This window comes from Penaeus japonicus, unplaced genomic scaffold (genome assembly GCF_977035675.1).
Source record: "Penaeus japonicus unplaced genomic scaffold, GWHDUDI00000001_assembly GWHDUDI00000024, whole genome shotgun sequence".
Classification (NCBI taxonomy): Eukaryota; Metazoa; Arthropoda; class Malacostraca; order Decapoda; family Penaeidae; genus Penaeus; species Penaeus japonicus.
This window is the reverse complement of record NW_028234426.1, coordinates 15,594,071-15,604,070: the sequence shown is the minus strand read 5'-3', so window position 1 is coordinate 15,604,070 and position 10,000 is coordinate 15,594,071. Positions and strand designations below refer to the sequence as shown.

General features: G+C 40.5%; 2 protein-coding genes across 4 annotated transcripts in view; one reads left to right on the top strand and one right to left on the bottom strand.

Annotated features, from left to right (window-relative positions):
- The window catches only part of Gmppa (GDP-mannose pyrophosphorylase A), a 19,917-nt gene extending 19,278 nt beyond the window's left edge, over positions 1-639 (top strand). For all 3 annotated transcript variants that reach the window (XM_043023944.2, XM_043023946.2, XM_043023945.2), the window contains one exon: positions 335-639. In XM_043023944.2, the coding sequence (XP_042879878.1) occupies positions 335-435 (101 nt within the window). In that variant the 3' untranslated portion in view covers positions 436-639. The remainder of the gene's footprint in view (positions 1-334) is intronic.
- A 7,558-nt stretch (positions 640-8,197) lies between these two features.
- Aldh (Aldehyde dehydrogenase) overlaps positions 8,198-10,000 on the bottom strand; it is a 3,844-nt gene continuing 2,041 nt past the window's right edge. Inside the window, exons 5-7 of the mRNA XM_086550735.1 lie at positions 9,911-10,000; positions 9,297-9,454; positions 8,198-8,826 (exon numbers count right to left, since the gene is read on the bottom strand). The exon at positions 9,911-10,000 is cut by the window's right edge and continues 75 nt beyond it. Of these exons, the coding sequence (XP_086406861.1) occupies positions 8,679-8,826; positions 9,297-9,454; positions 9,911-10,000 (396 nt within the window). The 3' untranslated portion in view covers positions 8,198-8,678. The remainder of the gene's footprint in view (positions 8,827-9,296; positions 9,455-9,910) is intronic.

The window sequence follows — 10,000 nt, the reverse complement described above, 5'->3', positions numbered from 1 at the left end:
TGCGTGTACATGTGTGTGTGCGCGTGTGAATGTTTATGTCCGTCTGTGTGTGCGTGCGTGTGCGTGTTTGTGCGTGTGACATATTTATGATCATATTCATTTCATGCCTGAGATATTTTATGGATCTTACTCATAGCCTTGTATGGAGCTTCTGCCCATGCCAGTAGTCTCTTGTCAAGTTGATTTCAATTGTACAGACTCAGAAATCAAAAGTTATGTATTTGATGTTCTACCTGTATGTTATTTAAATGTTTTATACACACATCATATTTTAACTTGGATTGACTAGAGTCTGATCAGTGCTATATGTATGTTTCTCTTTCTTTCTTTATAGGGTGCAATGTGTCTGTGCCATCTGAGGTGATTGTGCTCAACTCCATTGTTCTGCCATACAAGGATCTTCCACGCAGCTACAAGAATGAAATTATTCTTTAATCTGATGTTTTCATGGTTGTTCATTTAATTACTTCATTTAGTTGTAAAAGTTCAACATGATATTTGATGGACTGATTCTCTTCTTTTGTTTAGTCTGCTGTTGCCTGGGAATGGGAAAATTATTTGTTATTGATATTCTAATCATAAAATGTATTTATTACAAGTGCAATTATTTAGATTTTTTAATAAAAGTTTGGAAATGAATTACTGTATTTAACCTATAAATGTATGAGATAAAAAGACATTATGGCTTAGTAAAGATGTGAAAAAAATATGATATGATAAGGACAATTAAGGCCTTTAGCATAGAGAGTTTCTCTTGCCACAAATCAAGAAATGATAGAATTTTTTTTAAAGGTTTGAAGGCAGTAAAAAACCATAGTAAGTTTATTTTTGGGCCTTAAAACAGAAAAAATGCTATAGATCTAGATTTTACCTGACCCAAGTAAGTAGGAGGGTGTAGTGCAGCTAGAGCTTTCAAAACATTAACAGTTTTATTCATTGATATTATGAAGTCCTACTTTGGTGACCTTACATGGCCATCAATTCAGTTGAGGCTGATGGTATATATTTTTAAAGAATGCTAAGTAAGCCGATTCCAGTTCCTGCTGTAAAAGCTTCCAGGTATACTAACGTGTGTATCAAAACAATGTTGATGAGTCTATAGCATTATAAGATTTCCTTTTCAAAAGAGATATGTTATCAAAAGGAAAAAGACAATATTATTGTACTAAATCATTGTGTTAAATAATCCTGTAAACAAACTTTTGGCTAATTATTTAATATACCAAGGATCAGATGGGCAAGATAAACAAACATGGACAGCATTTGATATGTGATGATAAGTTATACCAAATGTAAAGATAAACATGAATGACAATGATAAAAGGAAAATATATAGAGAAAGTGACATATTCGATAATATGCAAAATGATTGATCTCACTTGTGGTCTTTGGTATATAATGAAAAGGGGAAAGCCAAAAAAGTACTTAATTTCTACCATGTCATGTGTGATACTTTTGTATCAAATACATTTCTTCTCAAATAAGATTTTACAGAAATTTGTTATTATACATATAGTATCATGACATTCATAAAGAACAATAAGTTATTACCAACAATGGTTTTCCTTTTGAAAGTGTCAACACAGATATCCCCTTGCAAATTTTGGAAATTCTGTACCTTTGATCAATCAGCATCCGTCCTAGTGTTGACCTGACTCATGTCATGCTGTCTATTGCAATGCAATTGCATTTGCAAAGGCTCATTCCAAAAGGCTTGTGAGTAAAAATACAACTGTTATCCAGAGAATACCACTAATTGCCTGATACTATTGCAAAGAAAAATCAGAGTAATTTACAAAATACTTAAATCTGAATATAAGGCCAAAACAAACTTCTCAAACTCTTTCCACCAATGAACATTAACTATAGTCCTTATAGGATCACGTAGATCTCGCTGTGCCTGAACAATCTTTTCATCATACCTCTATAGCCCTTCCAGCCTCTCTATCCCCACATTTTACTTTATTCTCCTTACTCCTATTGTTTAACACAAGAACCTTGGTATTTTCACGTTTTCTAGTACCTCCCCATTTAGCTTTAAAGTCCACCTTCTTCCATCTTTTTTGTGAACCACATCATTCTACATTTGCTCTCATCTAATTGCAACCACTGTCTCTCACCAGTAATGTAACTAAATATTTATGGTCCTGTTTCAAGAACAATGCCCGGGGCCCTACTGACCTTCAAATGTTTCAAAAGATAACCATCACTATATGCATTCATGACAATTTATTCTACAATTTCTACAAACCAGCAGAACAGTTATGATTTACATTATAGATTCTTTATTTTTTATGCAAGGAATTGGAGGACCTTGTAAGCCTCCTGGCGCTAAGCCACTGTCTCCTACACACTCTACACTAGTTTCTGTAACTTCTGTGCTACTAGCATTTTGTAAAACCAATTAGTTACCTCCCTCACTACTTCACCCATATTCATATTAAATACCATGCATGATTGTGTAATATTGCCATCATGGGATCCAGTAGAGATTTGAACATGGGAAAAACGGTAAAGTGGACGTTTTCACTCTACAACTAGTAAAGGAATTTCGGCAGTCGGGTCAAACGCACACGGTTGCGACCAGAAATATAAGCTAAGATTGTTTTTTCCTTAACCCAAAATATCGGACGTTTAATTCCATGGGAGTCGATCTAAGTAGCCATTTCGGTCAAGGTTTCAAAATACAAACACGTGGCAGATGCACCTGCAGGTTGGTGGATAAAAAAGAAGGAAGGGGGAATGCACACAGGGCGAGAAAGAGGAGTGAGTGAGTGATACCTCTTAATGATACCCCTGAAGTTGCAATGAAATTACAAATAAATTGGGAATATGAAGGAATAGTGTATATAATAACAAGAAGACTGACAAATCGTCAACGTTTATCTCCTCAGCCTGTTGGAAAGTGTGGATAGGAACGTGTTTCAACTCCAAAGCAAGACAGCATGTTGGTTGTAATGTGTAAAAATCAAAGATCAGCATCATCTAAGGATTTGGCATATGAATGGAGTGATTTCGGAATGCAGTGTAATCCCAGTACTGATTGAGACCTTTCGACAGAGACAATAAAGAAGAAACGTCTGTCTTGGGCAAACATTCATTAATGTTAGACAACTTACGTTTGAAATAGGGAAAATATTGATACAACGTTTACGTTGTCATAAATATGAAAATTTGTCAATTCCATGCAGCAAATAGAGAGAAAAAAATATATACAAGATATTTTGCCAAACTTAAGTATGCTTCTTTGATAGGATGCAACTCCTTGAGAGCAAACGCAAGTTTGTGAGGACGCCTTTAGAAAGCGTCCATCCAAATGTCATAGGGCCACAGTCAAGTAATCATCGCGATGAGGATGATTTGGTCTGTCATCTACAACATTGGAACATCCCGATGAAGGATCCTCATGGGCAACATGAACCACGTAAAGTACCGAACGATATAGACAAGTACTTAGTTCTCCAGCTTCACGAAAAGTTCCCTAGCAATGATTATACCTTTAGGTCTCAAATCCTGCGAAATCATGGACTTGTGGTATCAGTGGGAACGCCTGAATTCCTTCAAAAGGTTATGGAAAGAGCTAAAGGGCGAAAAAAAATGATTGTCAGAATCAAGCAGTAGCTGATAGTGCGTCTAACCGAAGTTGGTACCACAAGCGTATGGTATAGGAACTAGCACCAGCACATAAACCTTTGCCTTCCTTAATTCGCTCGGGTTTCACGCCTTCTCCAGAGGTCTTGGTGTGGTTGGAGGCCTTCCGGCGCTCAGGCTAGGCTGCCAAAGTGAAGACATGTTTCTCGCCTTCCCCTCCTCCCATGCGCACCAAGAGGGTATGTTCCTCTTTGGAGGAGGATGGGAATGTCATTGGAGACTTCGAGAGGGGTGGAGCTTGATTCCCTCTTTGGTGGCCCCAGAAGGCCCCAGGGAGCCTTCTCTCCGGCTTCAAGGAATGGTGGCCGTCCTCTCTTCCCTGTGGTCCCTGATCATGTGCCGTTCTGCAGGAACAGGTAGGCAGTATCCAGTCCTCAGTCTTCCTTATGCCAGAGCCCAGTTTCTCAGAAGTAAGGAAAGCCCCTGATAGCAGTGAAAAGCCTAGTCCTCCCCTATTTCCTTCCCCAGACAGCGCCTCGCTATCCACTGGCCTGTAAGTTACTCCTGGCACTCAGGCCTTAACCCCTGGAGTCCAAATCCTTCGTTGGGGATTATAAAGGTTGGGTATCAATGCTGCCTCTACAGCCCCAACCCGGAAGGGAGGGGGGGGTGCGAGGAGAGGGCACCGGCCCCCCGACTGGCCCCTGCAGATATTAGTTCCAGCCTTTAACGACGCTCAAGTTATTATAAGAGTGTAGGAGCCTAGACATCCTCCAAGCAGGCAGATTGAATAAAATATGAGATGTCCAAGTGTATACGCATGTCAGTAAGGAATGAAATAGAGTAAAGAGTACCCTACGCAGGATACTCGAGTAGGTTATTTCCGAATGCTATAAAGAAAAGAAGGTAAATGTTATGTTATTTCATACTTTTTTATCTATATCATATAAGCAGATGCAAAATACGTCTCCTCTCACTTAAAAGGTGTTGACAGTTACTTTCAGGGAAATAAACCCCGTAGCAAGACGAGAGGACTTAGCCAACATTCGGAAAGAAGGGATAGTCAGCCCAAAGGTAAAAATCAAACCCCGAGTGATCAGATCGCTGATGAGGGTTTGTTTGTTTGTGGGATTTATGGTCTATCGTCCAGTGGCATAACGCAGTCAGCCAGGATCACTAAACCAATGAATCCATTCATTTTTTTCAATCTAGATAAGATCGCAAAGCTGTTTCTTTAAAAAAGTAATTAGTTTCCACTTTTTTCATTAGTAAATATGAAGGCGTGAGATTTAGATTTTCATGAAATAATTCCTCAAGTTTGAATATGCGGTGTATGCAAATATACTATTGCAGTTTGGCCATTGTACATGAAGTGCGCATGCCGAGGAGGACCCAGGGAGTTGAGCTTTCCAATCAGGCCCGGTGCAGAGGGACATCAGGGTTTCCTTCAACGCGCGATGGGTAAATTTGACCATCCCTTTGGCTACCTGTTTGTGTACTGTGGTGCGGTGAACGATGGTCCCATCACCCCCCTCCCCCCTCCCCCCCAATGAAGGTAGGACCTCGGTTGATCCAACTATTCAGGAGGGCTTCAACGTAGTCCTGGGTGGTGGTTCGGTGGTTCGTTAGGTGGCAGTGAACAGTTACTGAGCGCCGTCCGACGGTGGTAGGGGCCAACGATGTCAACATGAAGGTGGCCGAACCGGCGCTTAGGCTGTGGAAATTTTGGTGTGGAAATCTGGTGTGGCGGCTGGATTTCTGACAGGCGGTGCGATATCGGACCCAGTGGCGAACATGTCATGCGAATTTCAGCATTATGAGCTTGTGAAGGCCATACCTTGCAGCGAAACTTCTTGGCGATGATGGGACGGGTTCGGCCAGAGATGGATGTGCGATAGGCGGCCGTCTTGGGATCCTTCTCTTGGGCGGTGGATAGGTCCTCGTCTTTAATCTCAAGGTTCACGGCGTTGATTTCAATTCGGGAGAGGGCGTCGGCAACTGGATTTATTTTTCCCAGCACGTATTCCATAAAGCAATTGAATACGGCAATGCTGGAGAGCTGGCGTTGTAGCTGGGCAGACCAGGCGTCATCAGTCTTGGGCCGTGAGGATGGTTAAGTTGGCGCCTTAGCTTCCCGGCAAGGGCGTTGTAGAGGGGTCCCATCGTGTTGGTGATGCCTGGTAGTAGTTGACCATACCTACGAATTCTTGAAGGTACTTGATGGTGGTGGGCATCGGGAAATTCTTAACTGCCTCCACTTTGGAAGGAAGGGACGGGTGCCGGCGGCTATCTCGTGTCCGAGGAATTCAACAATGGAAACGCCGAAAAGACACTCATCGTAACGCACGGTTAGTCAGTTGCCGCACATTCTGGATGTGCTTGAGGTGTTCGGTGGCGTTGCTTGAGAAGATTAGGATGTCCACGTAGCAGGCACAGTAGGGTAGGCTGCTGGGGATACCGTCCATTAGCCGCTGAAAGGTTGCCCCCTGAGCTACGGAGGCCGAATGTGCACAGGGACTTGGAAGTAACCCTTCAAGAGGTTAAATTTGGAAATAAATTGCCCCGTAGGTTTGAAGTGAGATAAGCCATGTTTTGAAGAAGGTAGTAGTCAAGCTCGGTGATGAAGTTCAGGTGTCGGTAGTAACCACAAGGTCTTCAGGTTCCGCCAGATTTCTTAACGAGATGCCGATGGGATCAAGGCTTTTTGCCTCCTTAGGCCCATGCACTCCATTTCAGCAAAGGCTTGCATGGCTGATGAAGCTTAACATGAGATAGGTATTTGAACGTGTTAGGCGGCCCGACCGGATTGCTAACGGAGTTCAAGTCGGAAGGCTTCGGGAAACTCTTGATGGAGTAACCCATAGCGGTCGTCCGCTCTCACAGAGCAGTGGTTGATGTAGCCGAGGAAGGTCGCCTGGAAAGTGGTCACGTCAAGGAGCTTGTGGTTAGCGACGTCGACGAGAAGCGGTGACTGGCTGCTTGAATGGTATGGCGCGGTTGTAGGAAGGGATCGTGTTTCCTTGACGACGTGTTTTGATGTTGGTGGGGCCGTGGAGGCGCCTCCTGTCGTGGTAAGAACAGAATCCGGAGGGCGGGGGCTAGTAGCTCCGTCGTAGAGCAGATGAAGGTGATTCAGGAGGCCTGTGTTAATGAGTTCGTTGACCGTATTACTAGGGCGATGGTGTCTGTCGTGTATGGCGGTCATTGAGGAAGGCACTGCACCCACAGTTCGTGCAGAAAACCTACTCGTTGTGATGCTTTATCATCAATGGTTTCTCCAACAAGGCGACTCTACCTGCTTTTCTACGATAATTCTGACAGTACCGTAGGTATACTTGAAGTGAACAGGAAGATTATCGCTTTCTAACCAGTCATCGATGGTGTTATTGATGAAGATAATAGAGCTTATATTACTCGTATTATTGGCCAGCCCTATCAGCCTATTATCTTTCAGAAGGAACATAACGCATGAATAAGCAATAACATTAACTGATTTTGTAACAGACTATCCTGGAGGGAATGGAGCTCATCATAGATTAATATATCATCAGATGGACAATAACCCGGACATAGTCCGTTTGGCATCCCGGATAACTATATCAGAAACATAGGAAGAGACCAATAATTTGAGGTATTTTTGGGAGTTCTGCTGCATTATGGAGAACTCATGAATTAAGTTATGGAGTTTGAAAGTACCTTACCCACCAGTCTTTTTATCCTTTTGACGAGGAAAGGCGGCAAATCCTCGTGTCCCTTGCTCCCCACCGCTAGGGAGACGCCCAGAAAAAAATACCTGTTCTGTGGAAGACACCAAGAGCAACAATCCTATCAAGAGTTGCCTGGACACAATATGATCTAGACTGATTTGGCATCATCATCCTCGTGATATTTTTGCCGATTCAGTTTCTTTTTGTTAATAGGGTTATTTACAATATTTTTGGGTTCAACAATTTCTTGTTAGTTGCATATGAATTGAGTTTGCATATCAAACCTCAGTTACGAACATAATGCTCTTTCATGTATACTAATGGCTTGATGAGGATCTCAATAATAGGCACACTTGTGGGGGGTTCCAGTGCATGTAGTGGCACTGTGAGCACCAACGCTACAACTAGAGTAAACTTTTCCGTATCTTTATCGTAGCATTGTAATGAGGTTTGTCCAATTTTTGGCATTTATTAGAGTGCACTGGCCTTTCACCTTTTCAGGGATTTTACTTGAAGCAAAGGCCAAGAAGCATAGTTTGATTTTTGTCACCTTGTATAGAAGACAGGAATATGGTCTACCTTTCATAGATTACCGAGGACCTGCAGACCAATGCACATCATCCCCAATCCGGATTTGCACTTCCAGTATGTATAAGACTCAAAAGGGTTGTTTTCATTTAGGCACTTCTTAGGTTGAACAGTTACCAAACACATCTGGAATCATCTTTGCTTCTCGTCCTCTACAACAACCATAGGGAGAGGGACCCTCTAATACAGAAATTAATATAACAGTCAGCAGTACATTAAAACTTTTATGTAGAGTACCCTACCTGAATACAGTATTTGCAGCACATTTCAATAATCTATAAATTAATTATGTAGGATATTAAATTAAATCATGTTTTCTTGTATTTTATTCCAAACAATCAACATTGCCTTTGTCACTGAAAAATCAGCGAGATCAGCTCAACAATCATGATACTGCTCAAAGGTAATTTTCAAATCAAGCTGGCTCTCTTGCAAAAATATATATATATGCATATGTCAACAATCTTAAAAAGCAGCAGAATCATTGAAACTCTGTTTGCTGTTAACCAATTTGCTATCTAATATGAAATAATATCTAGATGTAAAGTTTTATGAATCTATTTTGTTTGACAAAATCTTTTGGCCTCATGTACAGATATTAATGCATAAATTATTGAAAACTATAAAATAATCAACAAATGAACTATGAAGAACACAATACTGAATACAGAAACATTTTCCCTGAATCAATAGGTCAATACATACACTGTATACCACTGAATCAGAATATTTTTATCCTTTTTTTTTCAGCACTATTGCTCACTGTTCCTGTTTCTCCATCTTATTTGTACCTTAGGCATTTTTGACAGGCAGCTTGGTAATGACACACTTCACTTCAGTGTAGTTCTGCAGTGCATACTCAGAGTTTTCCCTCCCCTGTCCTGACATCTTGTATCCTCCGAATGGAGTCTGAGCATTCAGAACATCATAGCAATTGATCCTGAAAAGGTGATGAGTATTTAAATTTCTATTAAAATCATGAAACCTGAAGTTATGATACTTTAGAGCTTAAAGGGAGCCATTTGTAATTTTTGCAATTCTGCAAGTTACCAAAGGTTGCAGTATGGCACTGATCTTCAAACCAGAGTTTGGGAACTCCATGTATATTAAGATCTTGGCAAATGAAAGCAAGTTTACCATGTACCAGGTCCAGAAAGGAGGAATCCTTGGGAAAAAATAATATAATTCCCATTCTTATATTTGTCAAACTAAGATGAAAAGTTAATAGCATGTCTGGAAGTGCCTCCCTGTCACTTAAAGGCTTGTTCTTTTGTTTGTTTATTTGTTCCTCTGAGAAATGCAAAGTATGCATTTACAGACGAATAATATATATCTATTTCAATACCAAAGCAATTATTTTTGCATTCCAATGTTGGATAAATCAAATAACTAACTACTAATAACTCTTACCATACTGTTCCTGCACGCAGTCCCTGAGCAAACATATTTGCCTTGTCCAAATCCTTTGTGAATACAGATGCTGCTAGGCCATAAGTAGTATTATTTGCACGTTCAATCACCTCATTAACATCACTAAACTTCATAATCTGTTGTACAGGTCCAAAAATCTGAGAAAGTAAGAGTAGATATAAAGAATCAGCAGTTATTCTCCTTACACTTTTGATAATAAATATAGTCTCCTCATTATTTTCAAACAATTACATGAATACCTGATCTTGTATTTGTGCTCCTACTTAAGGAAATCTAATCCCTGAATACATCTGACATTACCAATGTCATGCACCATTATTTAAAAAATGTTGTATAAAGAATCTGAAGAATGGAGGTACAAAAAATATATATAAATATAAATCAGATTTATCAAGGCTAATTTGTACCAATTTTTGTTTTTGTTTGAGCACCTTTTCCATTTTCCTTGAGGATGAGGTTGTAGACACCCCATGGCTACAGCCCTTAAAAAATCTATATACAAGATTCCTTAGAATTTTGAGCAATATATAAGTAATATTAATGCAAAAGTGTTAGCATAAAACTTCTCAAAGCTGTAGACTTCTAAGACTTACTTCTTCTGTAGCAATACGCATGTTATCCTGCACATCAGCAAACACTGTGGGTGCAACATAATAGCCTTTTTCCCCAACACGGGCACCTCC